Source organism: Protomyctophum parallelum (genome assembly GCF_964188405.1).
Source record: "Protomyctophum parallelum genome assembly, chromosome: 22".
Classification (NCBI taxonomy): domain Eukaryota; kingdom Metazoa; phylum Chordata; class Actinopteri; order Myctophiformes; family Myctophidae; genus Protomyctophum; species Protomyctophum parallelum.
In genome coordinates this window covers 26,563,387-26,582,170 of record NC_139714.1, presented here as the reverse complement: position 1 = coordinate 26,582,170, position 18,784 = coordinate 26,563,387, and the positions used below count along the sequence as shown (strand labels likewise).

General features: G+C 43.8%; 1 protein-coding gene across 1 annotated transcript in view; it reads right to left on the bottom strand.

Moving 5' to 3' along the window:
* Positions 1–733: 733 nt before the first annotated feature.
* cdk17 (cyclin dependent kinase 17) overlaps positions 734–18,784 on the bottom strand; it is a 61,035-nt gene continuing 42,984 nt past the window's right edge. Inside the window, exons 4-17 of the mRNA XM_083757497.1 lie at positions 14,922–15,055; positions 10,816–10,941; positions 10,300–10,356; positions 9,458–9,572; positions 8,697–8,791; positions 8,494–8,556; positions 8,229–8,352; positions 6,305–6,425; positions 5,705–5,802; positions 4,092–4,197; positions 3,257–3,299; positions 2,733–2,823; positions 1,943–2,020; positions 734–1,694 (exon numbers count right to left, since the gene is read on the bottom strand). Of these exons, the coding sequence (XP_083613623.1) occupies positions 1,654–1,694; positions 1,943–2,020; positions 2,733–2,823; positions 3,257–3,299; positions 4,092–4,197; positions 5,705–5,802; positions 6,305–6,425; positions 8,229–8,352; positions 8,494–8,556; positions 8,697–8,791; positions 9,458–9,572; positions 10,300–10,356; positions 10,816–10,941; positions 14,922–15,055 (1,292 nt within the window). The 3' untranslated portion in view covers positions 734–1,653. The remainder of the gene's footprint in view (positions 1,695–1,942; positions 2,021–2,732; positions 2,824–3,256; positions 3,300–4,091; positions 4,198–5,704; positions 5,803–6,304; positions 6,426–8,228; positions 8,353–8,493; positions 8,557–8,696; positions 8,792–9,457; positions 9,573–10,299; positions 10,357–10,815; positions 10,942–14,921; positions 15,056–18,784) is intronic.

The window sequence follows — 18,784 nt, the reverse complement described above, 5'->3', positions numbered from 1 at the left end:
AGGAGGAGATGGAGGAGGAGAGGGGGAGGAGGAGGAGGAGATGGAGGAGAGGGGGAGGAGGAGATGGAGGGGGAGGAGGAGATGGAGGAGGAGAGGGGGAGGAGGAGATGGAGGGGGAGAAGGAGGAGGAGATGGAGGAGGAGAGGGGGAGGAGGAGGAGGAGGGGGAGGGGGAGAAGGAGGAGGAGATGGAGGAGGAGAGGGGGAGGAGGAGGAGATGGAGGGGGAGGAGGAGATGGAGGAGGAGAGGGGGAGGAGGAGATGGAGGGGGAGGAGGAGGAGGAGATGGAGGAGGAGAGGGGGAGGAGAAGATGGAGGGGGAGAAGGAGGAGGAGATGGAGGAGGAGAGGGGGAGGGGGAGGAGGAGGGGGAGGGGGAGAAGGAGATGGAGGAGGAGAGGGGGAGGAGGAGGAGGAGGAGGAGGGGGAGGGGGAGAAGGAGGAGGAGATGGAGGAGGAGAGGGGGAGGAGGAGGAGATGGAGGAGGAGAGGGGGAGGAGGAGGAGGAGATGGAGGGGGAGGAGGAGGAGGAGATGGAGGGGGAGAAGGAGGAGGAGATGTAGGAGGAGAGGGGGAGGAGGAGGGGGAGGAGGAGATGGAGGAGAGGGGGAGGAGGAGGAGGAGAGGGAGGAAGAGGAGGAGGGGGAGGAGGGTTCTGTCCGCGAGAGGCGGGCGGGTAAAAACAAATGTTCTGGAATGTTCTGCCGTCCAGGCAGGGGAACCGTTTCCGTCGGAGGATCCTGTCGTATTTAACGTAATCTAACGTACCGTTACCGTACCCCCTTTACGGTAATGTAACGTACAGTACATACTGTACCCCCCTTTGCGTTACAGGTAAGTTACTTAACGTAATGTACCTCCTTTACAGTTGCGACTGGTATCATCCAGTCACGCCACCATGAGGTGAAAGAAGCTCCGAGGATCAAAAACAGAAAATACTCGACTCAAGTTTTTTACTTTTTAGAATATAAAAACCCCCCAAAAAACAACAAAACAAACAAAAAAGGCATTCAGGCTCTAAAAGAAGCCGATGATGAGCAACAAAGACGGGTTATAACAACGTCCAACAACAGCTTTGGAACATCGGCAGATAAAGAGTCATCACTAAAATGAGAATCGAGAATAAAATGTCCCAGAGGAACAACAATAATAATAATAATAGTAACCTTTTTATGGAACGGTGGGGGCTGTGCACGGGGGCGTCTGACTTCACATCATATACACACACACACATACATACGGCATGTTAAATATGACTTCACATCATACACACACATGCATACGGCATGTTAAATATGACTTCACATCATACACACACATACATACGGCATGTTAAATACAGACAGTAGTATTTTAGCAGCAAAAACACAACCTCGCCGTCGCCCCCTGTCTTCCAATAAATAAAACACAGTCTGTAAAGTTCATCTCGGGCCAAACGCTAGAGTCGCGTGCTCTTAATGCGAGTGCCGGAGAAGAGATGGTAAGGTGTGTGTGCGTGTGTGTGTGTGTGACGTGTGTGTGACGTGTGCGTGTGCATGTGTGTGTGTTGGGGTGGTTCTGGGTGGTTCTGAGGAAGGCGGGCTCATGCGAGAGGAGGGCGAGGGAGTCGAGGACCCAGACGGTTCTTCCTCGGGTTCTGTTCAGCAGCACAACGTTTAGAACAGCATGCTCTGCCTTCTGTTGATCTTGCCGTTACCTGAGAGAGAGAGAGAGAGAGAGAGAGAGAGAGGGCAGATTCAGACAGGAGACACATAGATTAAATGCACACTCGCACACACTGCAAGATGCAACAAGGTACAAGAGCCCAATTCTCAAGAATACAAAGTGATTATTATGATGTGTGTGTGTGTGTGTGTGTGTGTGTGTGTGTGTGTGTGTGTGTGTGTGTGTGTCTGCGTGCGTGTGCGTGTGCGTACGTGTGTGTGTGCGCGCTGGCTTGCCCACCTGACTCTGTGTAGGAGGAGTTCCGGTATCCAGGGTCTCGTTGCAGCTGTAGTTCTTTTAACGTGAATATTGATACGACTGAAAAACAGGAGTTTTAACGTGAATATTGATACGACTGGAAAACAGGAGTTTTAACGTGAATATTGATACGACTGAAAAACAGGAGTTTCAGCGAGATGTGGTCAGAAATTATAATGCATGAAATATATGTGCTCCCCAAACAACATTACATCTAGGGCTGCAACTATTGATTATTTTCATACATTTTATTTACTCAACTTAAATGTTGACTTGTATTTCAACTGTAAACATTGACATAGATTGCACGACTCAATCTCTGTTTTCGTCGACTAATACTATGACGATAAACATTCATCGACTACCTTTTTCCACCGACAAAAACTACATAAAAACAAAATAAAAACTAAGCCATGGTGACTAAAACTATGACTAAATATACTGTTGGTTTTGTCAAATTAAAACTAGACTAAAATGTTAGGAAGGGACTAGTGGGACAATTTTCAGTAAGTGTGAAAATAGCCATTACGACGGCATCAAGGCCCGCTAAAATACAATTTAGTCGACTAAATCAACTCTAGATTTAGTCGACTAACATCTTATGATATTTAGTCGACTAAAACTAGACTAACACTAAAACATTCCAGGTGACTAAAACAAAATGTGACTGAAACTAAATGAAAACTATTCAAGAGACTAATAAATATGACTAAAACTAAAATAGAAATGTGGTGCCAAAAACAACACTGTTGTGAGTGAGCCTCATACTCACTCTCGGGCAGTGCGTGCACCCTCGCGCCGAGGGTCTTGAAGTACAGGTGCTTCATGGCCTCTTCTGCTGAAATCCTCTTCTTGGATTCATACTGGAATAAGAAACACATTTAGGAGAGAATGACGACCCCTGCTGGCTAGTATTGGTATAGCATCTGCGTGTTGAGGAGTTTCACCCGAGGTCGATTCTACAAAATTAATGTCCTGACATTGTTTTCTGAAACACCCCCATGTTTCTATGTCAGTGGTTCTCAGGCAATTTCATGTCAAGTACCCCCAAAAATATCTGTATTTGGCCGCCGACCCCCATTTTCACGATTAAAAAAAAAATAGCAGAACTACAAGCTCGTAGCGCGTGCTATGAGCTTGTAGATCTGCTATCTTTCAATAGCTAAAGTATAACGTAATGCTTAAAACACCAAAAAGGGGCTCCCGCCCTCCAGGCATGAGGGATGTGTGAAGGAGTGCAGTTAATAATTAATTTAGGGACAGTCTAAGAAAATAAAAAATAAAAAAAGCTCTTACTCTTAGAAATGACAACAGCAGCTCAGTGCCTTCCGTGTCCAGCCTAGGGAAACAGAAACAGGGGAAATGGAAGACAGATAAAAGTCAGAGATGTGCAGGAATTAGATTCATCCTCTAATACAGGTGGTGACTGATGAGAAATGAATTAGATTCAGCCTCTAATACAGGTGGTGACTGATGAGAAATGAATTAGATTCAGCCTCTAATACAGGTGGTGACTGATGAGAAATGAATTAGATTCAGCCTCTAATACAGGTGGTGACTGATGAGAAATGAATTAGATTCAGCCTCTAATACAGGTGGTGACTGATGAGAAATGAATTAGATTCAGCCTCTAATGCTGGTGGTGACTGATGAGAAATGAATTAGATTCAGCCTCTAATGCTGGTGGTGACTGATGAGAAATGAATTAGATTCAGCCTCTAATACAGGTGGTGACTGATGAGAAATGAATTAGATTCAGCCTCTAATGCTGGTGGTGACTGATGAGAAATGAATTAGATTCAGCCTCTAATGTTGGTGGTGACTGATGAGAAATGAATTAGATTCAGCCTCTAATACTGGTGGTGACTGATGAGAAATAATAATAATAATAATAATACTGGTGGTGACTGATGAGAAATGAGTGGCTCAGGGGAGGAAGGAAGTGGAGCGCTGTCTCTGAAATGTTCCACAGGATTTCCTGTCCACAGTTCACGCACGCATGCACGCACGCACGCACGGCACGCACACACGCACGCACGACACGACACGACACGCACGCACGCACGCACGCACGCACGCACGCACGCACGCACGCACTTGACAAAGAAGACAAACACAAACAGCACTGCACCTGGGCGCGTGGTTGACCAATGGCTGTGGTTTGTATTTGGGGAACTTGTAGGACTTGAACTCTTCGATGGAGTAGATTCCTGGCCAGTTGTCCTCCGTTGGCGTGCCTGGAATCAGCGTGAGAAAGTCGGAAGGTTAGATCATACAATCATTAGATTTATTATAACATAAAGACAACACGTTTATATCGTTTATATCAAACATGTGAACTTCCGGGGCTGTCAGGCTCTGGGCCTGACAGCGCGTTGCGTGTTGACGACCTTTTCTGAATGTCTCTCCGCTTTTCTTTCTCTCCCTCTTTCCTATCTATCTTCACTAATAACTATCAATAAAGGCAAAAAAATAAACATGTGAACTTCCAGAGTGCTTTGGCACTGCCGCAAAATATGAAAGGGTAATTCAATTCAATCAATCAATCAATCAATAACGTGTACCTACATGACTGCCTGCCTAAATATGTCCCAAACCGCCCCCTAAGGTCTTCCACTGCTGGCCTGCTCGCTTTGCCTAAAAAAATGGCAACTAAAAAAAATACGGTGAAGCAGCTTTCTGCTTCTACGGGCCGACGGCGTGGAACAAACTCCCACTGTACCTTCGACAGGCAGCTTCTGTAGACATTTTTAAAGCACAGCTCAAGACCCACTTCTACACTCTTGCTTTTAATTGATCTTTTACATTTTTTGTTATTCATGTCCTCACTGTATTGCATTACTGCTATTATGTTAATGTTTTATGCCTTGCTTTTCCTTTCTTTCTTTCACCATTGCTCTGTAAAGCACTTTGAACTGCATGTCATGTTGTAACAATCGCCCTTTACTTATGCCTATACAGGTAACGCCTCTCCCTGTCTATTTCCCTACTAAATAAAATAAACAGGCACACAAACTTAAACCAACAATCAATAATTATTTCCAAAGCCCCCCCAAAGTCAGCTGAGAATAAAGTCGTCCCCCTCAAATGAGGCACGCGCACGCGAGAGTCTATAACTGTTCCAACGCAACGAAAAGTTCCTCTGCTCAAAAACGGTCCAACGGAAATATGAAAACGTTCGGGGTACCCCTGTATTTATAATCCTCAAAGAACAACTTTGGAACGGTCTCACCGGTAGCAGTAGCCCTGTTAGCCTTGACTGTAGGGCCCGACTGTTCCTTCATTAATATGGCTGCAGATACGCGCGCTTAAACATTAAACAGCGGTCCCAACGTAAACCGCTATCTGGCGCCTGGAGCTCCTCTCCTCCTCTGTGCAGGCCTGCACTCTGTTTGTTTTGAGATCTCCCCTCCCCGTGTGTCACTTCCTCTACTAGAAAACCTTGGGTGGTGACAATCAACCAGTCACTGACACCCATCAATCACCCCTGTACCAGACCTGTTACCTTTCACATTATGAACAGGGTAGAAATAACAATATTCTCACAACCAGTTCCAAGATAAATATCATGTACTGAAAAATAAAGTAGAAAGACATAAATAATGTGCTTTTGTCACAATGTTATGAAAGGTGCTATACAAATAAAGTGTTATTATTATTATTATTTATGCAATGGACCAAGTGGTACTTGAATCACTTGTTGAGAGCCAGTGCTGGAGGAGGTCAGGTGTAGGAGGGACTCACCCAGTAATCTGAAGATCAGATGGAGCTCGTCCTCTACGGTGGAGCCGGGGAACAGCGGCCGGCCTGCAGCCATCTCATAGAAGATACACCCGACGCCCCTGTTATGTTAGGACACAACGCACCGCACCGGGCAATTAAAGTGTTAAGGCAACCTCACAACTGCCAAACCAACGGGGGTAAGTGGACCATGGTTCGTTTTAACCCATTTTATGCGGGAACCCCTTTTGGTGTTTTAACTAGCAACTAGTTTTAACTAGCAACAGATCTACATATTACCATATTTTATTTACTGTTTGGAAGTATGGGGCAACTCATTCAAGAGTAATATGACTCCCTTGATTATGTTACAAAAAAAAAGCGTTAAGAATCATGTATAAAGAAGATTTCAGAGCACACACCAATAGGCTTTTTATGTTATCAATCTTGGATTTGGTTGAATTACGAACATTATTGGTGGTGTTCAGAGCGATAAACAGATCATTACCAACACAGTTACAGAAGTCATTTGTGTTTAGCTCAGAGGATGAGGACGATGAGTACAGTAATAATCATACCACATGTCTATGTGTAGAGTACAGTAGAGTACAGTAATAATCATACCACATGTCTATCTGCGTGGAGTACTCGGAGGAGCCCAGCAGGACGTCGGGGGGGCGGTACCAGAGCGTCACCACCTCGTTGGAGTAGGTTTTCGTCGGGACAGACTTCGCCCGCGCCAGACCTGATGGCAGAAACACGTTACACACACACACACAGAGAGATTAGACTATGTGCTAATGGGGATCCATAATAAAGTACAGTAAATGTAAGAAAATATATATGACTGTTAACCCATTCTGACCTGAGATCAGATTCATACGAGGTTTCCACTGGACACACACTGGTCTGATTAACCCATTCTGACCTGAGATCAGATTCTAAAAATGTCAGTCGTTCTTCGATTTTTCAAAAATAGCAGACCTACAAGCTCGTAGCGCGCCACTCGGTGGCGCGCTATGAGCTTGTAGATCTGCTATTTTTCAATAGATAAAGCATAACATGATGCTAACACCAAAATGGGTTCCCGTTCAGAATGGGATTCATTGCACGATAATAAATAATATGTACAACAAATGGTCCACTGATCTATCCCTATCCCACGGTTACCCTCATTTCATTCTTATTTATCCAACCTTCCATTAAACTCAGATTAACTGATATACAGTAAACTGACAGAGCAGATGAAATGATTATATAATTAAAGCACATTTACTAATATTTATTTGATTTTTTTATTTGACAGGGACAATGCTCATTAATCAACATGTCAGTTTTCACTTCCATGTAAATGTGCCAGAGTTAGCTCTTAAAATGGTAGTAAAACTAAACATACAATGACACATACAGTACAATACAATGCAATACAATACAGATAAAAGAAAGACAGAGTGTATAGTGTGCCTGCACACAACACCATGCGTTGATGCCATGTGTGCATATGTGCAAGCACCCAACACCACGTCCATACAAAAACACAATACAACTGCAAAGTGAAGTGAAAAATGACACCGGTCATGAATACTAAATAGTGCTGATAGTTACTCACGATTACAGATTTGATTTGTTTTTAGCCACCTTTGCAGGTTAAATTTGAAGGTCAAATAGTTGGAGGTCTCTCTTACTTCTGTGGGGAGACTGTTCCAGTGACGGGAGGCTCTGACAGAGAAGACTGTTTTTACCAAACACACTACGTCTGATTGGCACTTCACAGTCTCCTCTGGTAGTTGCCCTTGTTGCATAATGATGACTCAATCAGGCACGCGGGACCACTTTACCCTTCTGGGAGATTCTAACTCCCTTTTTCTGTGGAATGTCTTCACCTCAGACTTCCAGTAACTGACAACATTCTACGGAACACTGCACACAAAATTAGTGCACTGTTCCGTGGAAGAAAATACAACATATTCCCTTTGCTACATCACTAAATGCATGGTTGGTCAGGGACCTCATGCAGATGTCTGTGTGTGCAAATCAGTGTTGTTTTTGGCAGCAAATTTCTATTTTAGTTTTAGTCGTTGTCTCTTGAATAGTTTTAGTCACATTTTAGTCACCTGGAATGTTCTAGTGTTTAGTCTAGTTTTAGTCGACTAAATGTCATATGATTTTAGTCGACTAAATCTACAGTTGATTTAGTCGACTAAAATGTGTTTTGACAGGCCTTGATGTCGTTGTAATGACATATTTTACACTTTGGTTGCATGCTGAAAATAGCAGATCTACAATCTCGTTTGTAGATCTGCTATTTTCAACATGCAACCCAGCATAAAACTGGATCTCTTGTCCACTAGTCCCTTCCTAACATTTTAGTCTAGTTTTTATTTGTTGACGAAATTGTCGGTATATTTAGTCTTAGTTTTAGTCATCATAGATTCGTTTTTATTTCGTTTTAGTCAGTGAAAAAAGGTAGTCGACGAACATATTTCGTCTTAGTTTTAGTCGACGAAAACAACACTGGTGCACGTCCTCTGACGAGGGCCAGGCTTACCAAAGTCCGCCAGTTTGAGCTCTCCTTTCTCGTTGATGAGCAGGTTCTGGGGCTTCAGGTCGCGGTGCAGAACCTTCCTTCTGTGGCAGTACGCCAGACCACGCAGAATCTGGAACAGGAAGATCTGGAACGCACGCACACGCACACGGACACGCACGCGCACACACACACACGCACACGCACACACACACACAGAACATCAAAATTAGGCTTCAATTGGCATTAATCAACGGCAATGGCGCTGAAAGTGAGTTAACAGACTCACCTTGACGTTGTGCATGCTCATAATGTTCCCGCAGTCGTCCATGTACTGCTTCAGGTCTTTGTCCTGCACAAAAAACAAACCAGACCCGTAGATTAGAAGAACTACGAAAGGCGAGGGAACTACAAAGACCACCCACCACGCAACGACAAGGGAACTACAAAGACCACCATCACGCAACGACAACAGAACAACGAGAAGCTTACCAGGTACTCGAAGACGAGCGTCAGGCTCTTGTCGGTGTGCACGATGTCATGTAAGGTCACGATGTTGGCGTGCTTCAAGTCCTTCAGTAACGACACTGAGAGACAAAAGAAAACAGGTCATTAAAGAGAGAATCTACTTGTACTGATGATGAAGAGAGAGAATCTACTGGATCTGTAATAATAACAACAACAACTAGGGATGCCAGAAACTGACAGAATTAGAATGTTCTACAGCCCTGGCACTCGTCATCTCTAGATTAGGGCCGGGACTAATTGCGATTAATTTAGATTAATTAACTACAGAAAGATTTATCGCGATTAACTACAGAAATTAATCGCAGTAACAATATGAAGTAAGTACAGCTTTGTGATGTCACTAAGATGTACTTGTTACTGTTACAATTTTTTTTTCAGACCTCCAGTTCTAGGCAACACAGAATGGGGTGACTTTTTATTATTATTTCCACAACAGGTATATTAATGACAGTAAAATGTTGAAAATGAGTGGTATCCTGTAGTCACTATTCGTTGATTCACTGGGATACCAAAAAACATTAAAAAAAAAGGTTTCTCGCTGTTCTCGGGTTGAATGCGATTAAAATGTGATTAATCTAGATTAATTAATCGCAAAGCCTCTGATTAATTAGATTTTTTTTTTTAATCGAGTCCCAGCTCTACTCTAGATATATTATAACTCTATGGTCTCAACCAGACAGATGCACAACGGAGAACACATGTTTCACCTGGCTGTTAACTCTCACCTTCTCTGATGGCAGTGCAGGGTGCTCCCTCCTCGTGCTCCAGCCTGATCTCTTTCAGCGCCACGAGGTTATCCGTTAACTTGCTGCGACCTTTGAACACCGTGGCATAGGTCCCCTGTGTGCACCAAAACACACACAGTTCATACACGTTGGCATCATAGGACCCCCTAATCATTAGGGGGTCCTCCTATGATGCCAAGGTGTATAAACTGTGTTTGGTGCATTAGGGCCTAATGCACCAAACACAGTTTATCCCATTCTGACCGGGCACCCATTTTGGTGTCAGCATCATGTTATGCTTTAGCTATTTAAAAATAGCAGATCTACAAGCTCATATCGCGCCACCGAGTGGCGCGATACGAGCTTGTAGGTCTGCTATTTTTGGAAAAATCGAAGAACGACTGACATTTTTTAGAATCTGATCTCAGGTCAGAATGGGTTCATCAGACCAGTGTGTGTCCATGTGGAAACCTCGTATGAATCTGATCACAGGTCAGAATGGGTTATACACTGTGGCATCATAGGCGCCCCCTGTGCACGCCATTCCACACACATCCATTCCAATCCCTTACGAGACATCAATAACATACTGTATTTGTCCCCAATTTGACATGATGCCACTGAGGAGCGATCAGCTGGTTTCAACTGTGATGTACGATCACGGGTTTACTTTGGTGTTACAAGTCAAAGCCTCAAATGGAAACCAGTTGAAGGACCATAATATTATGGCGGTTAATATAATGAAGAAGTAGGTCATTGTCAGCTTCTGTCAAGCAGAGCACATTTGTTTAAGATTGTCGTTTGTTGTACTTTTAAAATTACATTTCAGGTCCATGACGTACCTCTCCCAGTTTGTCCAGCTTGATGTAAGTCTCCAACTTCCCGAAGCCGATTTCTGACTGAGGAAAACGTAGGGAGAAAAAGGTGCGTAAATAACGGCGCCAACAGAGTACTGTGTTTATTTCACGGGACAGGGAATACACTTTTTCCCTTTTTCCCCATCTGTGACTGAGCTCTCGATGCTGAAGGAGTCTGCTATAAACACAACACCAGATCACAACACTGGTATCGGTATTCGGTATCGGCTAACACATAAATTGAGGTATCGGGATCGGATCGGGAATGACAAAAACAGAGACATCCCTAATTATTATTATTATAATTATTAATACAGTCTTCAAGTCTTATCCTTTATCTTGCATACGTCCAAGAGGGAAGTCTGGGAGCTCGCTGGTGGAGCTGTTGCCCCCGCGACCCGTTTACGGATAAGCGGTTGAAGATGGATGGATGGATGGATACAAACATGTTATGTACTCACACGTGGGCACACAAACACACACACACACACACACACTCACCAACGAGGCTCTGCGGGAGCGTCGGCTGAGAGGCTGGTCGAAGGGTGGGCTGCTGAGCTGTAGTTTCTCCAGATATCCGTCAGGAATACGGATGTCAGCCGGGAGAGACAGGCGTTTATTCAGGTCCTACAGAACAACATTTATAGAAGGAACAGAGGGAGAGACAGGCGTTTGTTTAGGTCCTACAGAACAACATTTATAGAAGGAACAGAGGGAGAGACAGGCGTTTATTCAGGTCCTACAGAACAACATTTATAGAAGGAACAGAGGGAGAGACAGGCGTTTGTTCAGATCCTACAGAACAACATTTATAGAAGGAACAGAGGGAGAGACAGGCGTTTATTCAGGTCCTACAGAACAACATTTATAGAAGGAACAGAGGGAGAGACAGGCGTTTATTCAGGTCCTACAGAACAACATTTATAGAAGGAACAGAGGGAGAGACAGGCGTTTGTTTAGGTCCTACAGAACAACATTTATAGAAGGAACAGAGGGAGAGACAGGCGTTTGTTCAGATCCTACAGAACAACATTTATAGAAGGAACAGAGGGAGAGACAGGCGTTTATTCAGGTCCTACAGAACAACATTTATAGAAGGAACAGAGGGAGAGACAGGCGTTTGTTTAGGTCCTACAGAACAACATTTATAGAAGGAACAGAGGGAGAGACAGGCGTTTGTTCAGGTCCTACAGAACAACATTTATAGAAGGAACAGAGGGAGAGACAGGCGTTTGTTCAGGTCCTACAGAACAACATTTATAGAAGGAACAGAGGGAGAGACAGGCGTTTGTTCAGGTCCTACAAAACAACATTTATAGAAGGAACAGAGGGAGAGACAGGCGTTTGTTCAGATCCTACAGAACAACATTTATAGAAGGAACAGAGGGAGAGACAGGCGTTTGTTTAGGTCCTACAGACAGAAGGAACAGAGGGAGAGACAGGCGTTTGTTTAGGTCCTACAGACAGAAGGAACAGAGGGAGAGACAGGCGTTTGTTTAGGTCCTACAGAACATCATTTATAGAAGGAACAGAGGGAGAGACAGGCGTTTATTCAGGTTCTGCAGAACAACATTTATAGAAGGAACAGAGGGAGAGACAGGCGTTTGTTCAGGTCCTACAGAACAACATTTATAGAAGGAACAGAGGGAGAGACAGGCGTTTATTCAGGTTCTGCAGAACAACATTTATAGAAGGAACAGAGGGAGAGACAGGCGTTTATTCAGGTCCTACAGAACAACATTTATAGAAGGAACAGACGGACAAACATCTCAGTGGAGGCCTGACACATAGTGTCACACAGTGTTGATTATGTCGACTAAAACAAAGGCGAAAAATGTCCGTCGACTACCTTTTTTTCACTGACGAAAACTACATGGAAACTAAATGAAAACTAAGCTATGATGACTAAAACTAAGACTAAATATACTGACAATTTCGTCAAACAAATAAAATGTTAGGTAGGGACTAGTGGACAAGATGCAGTGTCAAAATACAGCCCCCCAAAATACAGTTTGTTCGACTAAATCACCTGTAGATTTAGTCGACTAAAATCGTATGATATTTAGTCGACTAAAACTAGACTAACACTAAAACATTCTAGGTGACTAAAATGTGACTGAAACTAAAATTCCTTCTCTGTGCAACACGGCTATGTGGCCAAGTATGTAAAAAAGATTAAGTACAAATAAACCTGTGTGTGTGTGTGTGTGTGTGTGTGTGTGTGTGTGTTTGTGTGTGTGCGTGTGTGTGTGTGTGTGTGTGTGTGTGTGTGTGCTTGTGTGTGCGTGCGTGTGTGTGCGTGCTGGGGAGAAGTAGGTCAGTGCATATTTAATATGCAGTCTAGAGAGGCAACACGCTCAGATGCAAAAAGATGATTGAGTGTTCAAAGGGTAACAGTACACTCAAAGTCCACCAGGGGGCAGAGTCCTACCAGGGTGTCATGATCCATTCACTTCACACACACACACACACACACACACAAACACACACACACACACACACACACACACACACACACACACACACACACACACACACACACACACACACCACCTTGCAGCACATCCATAGATATTAATGTGATTTATTAAAAGTGTCAAAGCCGGTCATTAGCTCCGCTGTGGTAGCCTGTATCTACGGAGTTAGAAAGCAATCACGACGAGATGAATGTGATCTCGCCGACGGCCAACATTAAGGAGTTGAGAGTCACAGACCGTTAGCGAGTATAACGTCTTATAAATCGTCAGCATGATGTAAATATTGCCTGCTATAGTTTCTCTGTTCTCTTTGGGGGTTCCTTCCTCGTCAAGGAGGACAAACACAGAAACGTGACGTCTCTCAGTCGCCGCCACATGCTGCTGGGCACGCTCGCACGCAGGGGCGTGCACACGACATCAAAGGGGGCTTCAGCCTCCTGCCCCTTTTACCCGTCTGTAAAACAACAGCCCCATACTCCAGACCACGAATGAATCATTTACTACATGGTGACAAAAATGCAACATGCCACTCCTCTCCTTTCCATGCCATGTCGTTAGGCAGCATTCAGGAGAATTGTTATTTTTTTTTACTAATTTGTTTCTAAATCCAATGTCGTTACACCAGCATCTCCAGTAGATAAAGAGTGCTGGGTTGCGCCCCCAAAAAATAGCTGGATCTACAATCTCTCAACGCGTCGCAGCGCGACACGTTGAGAGCTTGTCGATCTGCTTTTTTGGGCCAAAAGTGCCCCTGCCTCTCTAGCACTCTGTGCACGTGCCTGCTTGCAAGCATGAACCCTGAGATTCAGAGACTTTACTGATGAAGCCTCAGTTAGAATACTGTATACTGTACTGTATACCAGGTTGCTCTCTGGAAGGTTGATAAAGCATCAGTTAGTATACTGTATAACTGTACGTCAGGTTGCTCTCGGGAATGTTGAAATTCCCTGACGTTCTGCCAAGGGGGGGGGGGGGGGGGGGGGGAGGATTGTTTTTGTTTTAATCTCCACAGCGGAAGTTAAGCATGTCAAGAGATTAGCGCCTCTCAGCTGATGCCATGCCAGGGGAAGAGAGATATGGTGGTGGAGAGAGGGGGGGGGGGGGTATACTGTACAATGCACACTCTACTGTACAGACACAGTAAAACCAGGTTCATGTCCTCGTCAGGATTTGAACTCATGCTGGGCCCAAAACTTTTAATCCCTATCTGTATCTAATCGGATCAGATTTGGATTTTGGGTTTGAGTTCAAAACCAAAAAATCAGGATTGGGTGTGAAAATCTTTCCCATTGTTTTGGCATCCATTGTTAGGTATATGACCAAAGGATGACCACAGATATGGTCTAAAAAGTGTGAAAAACGTTTATTAAAACGTTATTTTTCACTACGTCTTTAACCCATTCTGAACGGGAACCCATTTTGGTGTTAGCATCATGTTATGCTTTAGCTATTGAAAAATAGCAGATCTACAAGCTCGTAGCGCGCCACCGAGTGGCACGCTACGAGCTTGTAGGTCTGCTATTTTTTCGATTTTTTCGATTTTTAGAATCTGATCTCAGGTCAGAATGGGTTAAGGATTTTACAATTTGTCAATAAAGTGTGTACCGTATTTGTGTGAGTGTATGTGATGTTTCCTCCCTCGAGTCACCAATACGTGTGCACACGGGCCCAAACATCATGCATGCATACATGTACACGCTAGCAGCTCCGTTTGTATGTGTGCGCAGAGACTAACGCACACTAACACACGCCTCTCATCATTATGCTGATGAAATAAATCCCTGGAGAGAAACAGTCGTGGACCGGCTCTGTGATCATCAGTACCTCCGGTTCTGACTCACCTCCATGGAGATGGACTCCTCCATGGAGATGGACGGGCTCTGTGATCATCAGTACCTCTGGTTCTGACTCACCTCCATGGAGATGGACTCCTCCATGGACTCGTGGCCCGGCTCTGTGATCATCAGTACCTCCGGTTCTGACTCACCTCCATGGAGATGGACTCCTCCATGGAGATGGACGGGCTCTGTGATCAGTACCTCCGGTTCTGACTCACCTCCATGGAGATGGACTCCTCCATGGACTCGTGGACCGGCTCTGTGATCATCAGTACCTCCGGTTCTGACTCACCTCCATGGAGATGCGCCGGTGGACCCGGTTCCTCAGACACACCCCCGTGGGAGACTGGACCTCGTCGGAGGACGTTCCCGACGCCTGGTCGCTCTCTCCGTCAGAACCCATCTTCAGGTTCTCGTGGACGATGTCTGCGGAGGTGAAGGGTCAACAACGTTAGCGCCAGTGTTGATTTTGTCGACTAAAACTATGGCATTTTATTTACATCATGGTTTTACATTCACCATCGCTGATGAGCAGCACTTTGTAGGCGAGGAGGGAGGCTTGTTCAGGAACGCCATTATATCATATATGGCTCTGCATCAATCTAATAAACATATGTGCTGTGAACCAACGTGAGCCATGATGTCATAAGTTTAGCGGATTCACCGTTTTGCCTGTTTACATGGAGAAGGGATAAAACGGCGTTCTCAAAGATTTCCACTCTGGAAGGTGGTTTCACTTTGTTGCGTTTTCACCTCCTGAAAACACCCTTCTCGTCTAAAGGGACACCTGCAAACGATACTTTATTTTGCCGTTTTCTATGAACACCATTCTCGTGTAAAGATCACCTAAGACGAGAAAATGTTCGTCGACTACCACTAAATGGAAACTAAACGAGAACTAAGCTACGGTGACTAAAACTAAGACTAAATATACCGACAATTTCGTCAACAACTAAAATGTTAAGAAGGGACTAGTGGACAAGAGATCCAGTTTTCATTTTTCATTTTACACTTGGTTGCATGCTGAAAATAGCAGATCTACAAGCTCACAATGCGGCGTGCTGGGACAAATTAGCGTAAAATTAGGCCTTTCGATGGCATCAAGGCCCGCCAAAATACATTTTAGTCGACTAAATCAACTGTATATTTAGTTGACTAAAATCTCACGATATTTAGTCACACCAGAACATTACAGGTGACTAAAATGTGACTAAAACGAAATGAAAACTATTCAAGAGACTATGACTAAAGCTAAGATTTAAAATTATGGATGACTACCTTAGATCAGGCATACTCAAAGTCCCAGAATGACTATAAAGGACAAGACCAAGGGGTGTCTACTTAGTCAGGAGATATTAATACAATCTGGGAATACATTTCTTACCAAGAAATTTCTTCACCAATGTGTTTGTAAAGGTGTCTACTAACATATCCCACATTGGTTTATATTCAACCACCCTAGCGGAAGTTTTGACAGCTGCTGAAAGTTGGGGTACCATACAACCATTATAAGGCAAAATGTTCTAAATTTCATTATACTTTAAGTAGCATGTGACGTGTCAAACTAGGGTGTTTGCATGGTTCTGAATCCATTCCAAGCATTAGTTTTGCACGAAAAAAACACTCCTTGGGCTAAAAATGGCCATAGCCGTCATCACAAATGTGATGAAGTCAGCATATTTGGGCACATTAGGGCCCAAATACGCTGTGTCTAAGTGTATGGCCAAATTTAGCACAACGAGTGACATTATACTGATAATATTCCCTGACTATATACCGTCTAACCGCACGCTTAGCGTATTTCTAAGACACGTACAGCTACAGTATCCAAGTCAAGCGTTTGTCAGTCGAACACATTTTCACAGATCGATGCATGTTTCGGTGCCACGGAAAAGAGGTCATAATTAGTCTTTTTTTCCTCCACAGACTTTACGACTAGACCCCCCACTCTGCTGTCTCTCTTTCATCCCAGCCAGGAGTTCCTCTCTCTCTCTCTCTCTCTCTCTCTCTCTCTCTCTCGTCCTGCTAGCCACCCGCCACCCCCCCCCCCCCCCCCACCCCCAAGGCCAAAGACTAAACACTCGAACCTGCCTCTTCCTCCAAGAACCATAAAACTGAAACTACATACTTACCACGACTGCCTATACTGTACGTGCCTTCAAGAAGCCCCTTTTGGTGTTTTATAACTTGTAAGCTTAGTCGTTGAAAAAAAGCAGATCTACAAGCTCGTAGTGCGGCACCGAGTGCCCCGCACTATACGAGCTTGTAGATCTGCTATTTTTTAAACATCGTGAAAATGTGGAGCAAATCTTTGAATATGTATATTCTTTCAGAGCCAACGTTTTTAACTCAAATCTTTGAATATATATTCTTTCAGAGCGAATGATTTTAACTCAAATCTTTGTTTCTGGGGGGGTCCCTAGAGAACTACATATTTTCAGATGGGGACGGTGGCATGAGTCCTTGACATGAAAATGTTTGAGAACCACTGACATAGAAACATAGGGTTTTTCAGAAAACTGTCAGGATTTAGAAGACATTTGTAGAATCGGCCTCAGGTCTAAATGGGTTAAACCATTCTGGGCTGCAGGAACCCCTTTTGGTGTTTTAACTAAGCATTATGTTATACTTTATAGCTATTGAAAAATAGCAGATCTACAAGCTCATAGCGCGCCACCGAGTGGCGCGCTACAAGCTTGTAGGTCTGCTATTTTAGAAAATTCGTCAAAATGCGGCAGAGATCTTTGAATATATATTCTTTCAGAGCGAACATTGTTTTTATTTCGACGTCAGGCCTATACTAGGCAGAACACACGGATGAACTGAGCGCATGCACCCAGCGACGGGTAACGAGTGGAGTTCACACCTCTGTTATCAGCCTGTCAACACCTCCAGCATGGGAGCAGTCTGTCATCAGACATCATACAGTGCATTCTGTTCATTCTTACGGCTTAATGTTTACACTTAAATTAATCCTCAGGATTGTACAGTCAGTGTACCGTCCGTACCTAGGGTTGCACAACTTTAAGAATGTTAAAAAGGTGGAAATGTTAAATTGGAGGGAACAGAAATGAACCCATTTTGACCTGAGATCAGATTCTAAAGATGTCTTCTACATCCTGACAGTTTTCTGATAAAGCTATGTTTCTATGTCAGTGGTTCTTCGATTTCTTCAAAAATAGCAGACCTGCAAGCTCGTAGCTTGTAGGTCTGCTATTTTTCAATAGCTAAAGCATAACATAATGCTAACACCAAAAGGGGTTCCCGCCCAGAATGGATTAAAAGGGAATATATGGGGTCATGGCTGGTTGTCTCTCCAGACAGACTGTTTGTTGACTGAGGGGGGCGCTGTTTTACCATCGTTTTGCCAACGGCTTCTCACATTGGAAGGCTGGGAATGCAGCTTAGCATGAGTGTAATGCAAGATGCTGAGATGTATCTGTACATGTGGTGTAAAGTCTGCTCTGCACATGTGATGACATGTACTGTCTGTGTATGCAGACGGTTCTGCATGCATGCATTCTTCTGAATTATTTTTGTATGGGATGGACGGCACTGTACTCTGTACTGTACATTGATTGCAGTGTGCATGGTTTCACAATTCAACAGAATGTCCATTAGAATGTTTTCAACGTCGTTACAGAAACATGCCACGAGATCTAGTAATGTTTGTTCCTGCAAAACATTAAGTTCAATATTATAAAACATACAAGATATTCTATTGGAATTAATTGGTCCTATTCGGTGTATTCTTCTCTGCCACTTTTTTTTTCTTTTTTCTTCAAAACCTCAGAAGAATTGCGCTTTCCCTCATCATTGTGTTTTGTCACAGTATGACTTCTACTTTGATATTTTCCCCATTCTGCATACTTTTCCATCTCTGGCTTGTTATATTGAAAATTAAAGATTTTCAGAGATTGAGTGTGCCTATATTTTTTCATATACTTAATTGTGACTCCAGCGAATACAAAATGACTCGCCCCTTTACCAATTCGCCCCCTTTACCAACTCGCCCCCGCGAAATGTGTTAATGTAGTTAACAGTTAATTTAGTATTTCCCTCCCTCTCTGAAATCTAGTCGGTCTCTATACTATAAGAAAGAACAACATGAGACAGAGACGGCGACTGCTTAATTAAGTTAATTTAGGACCTTCT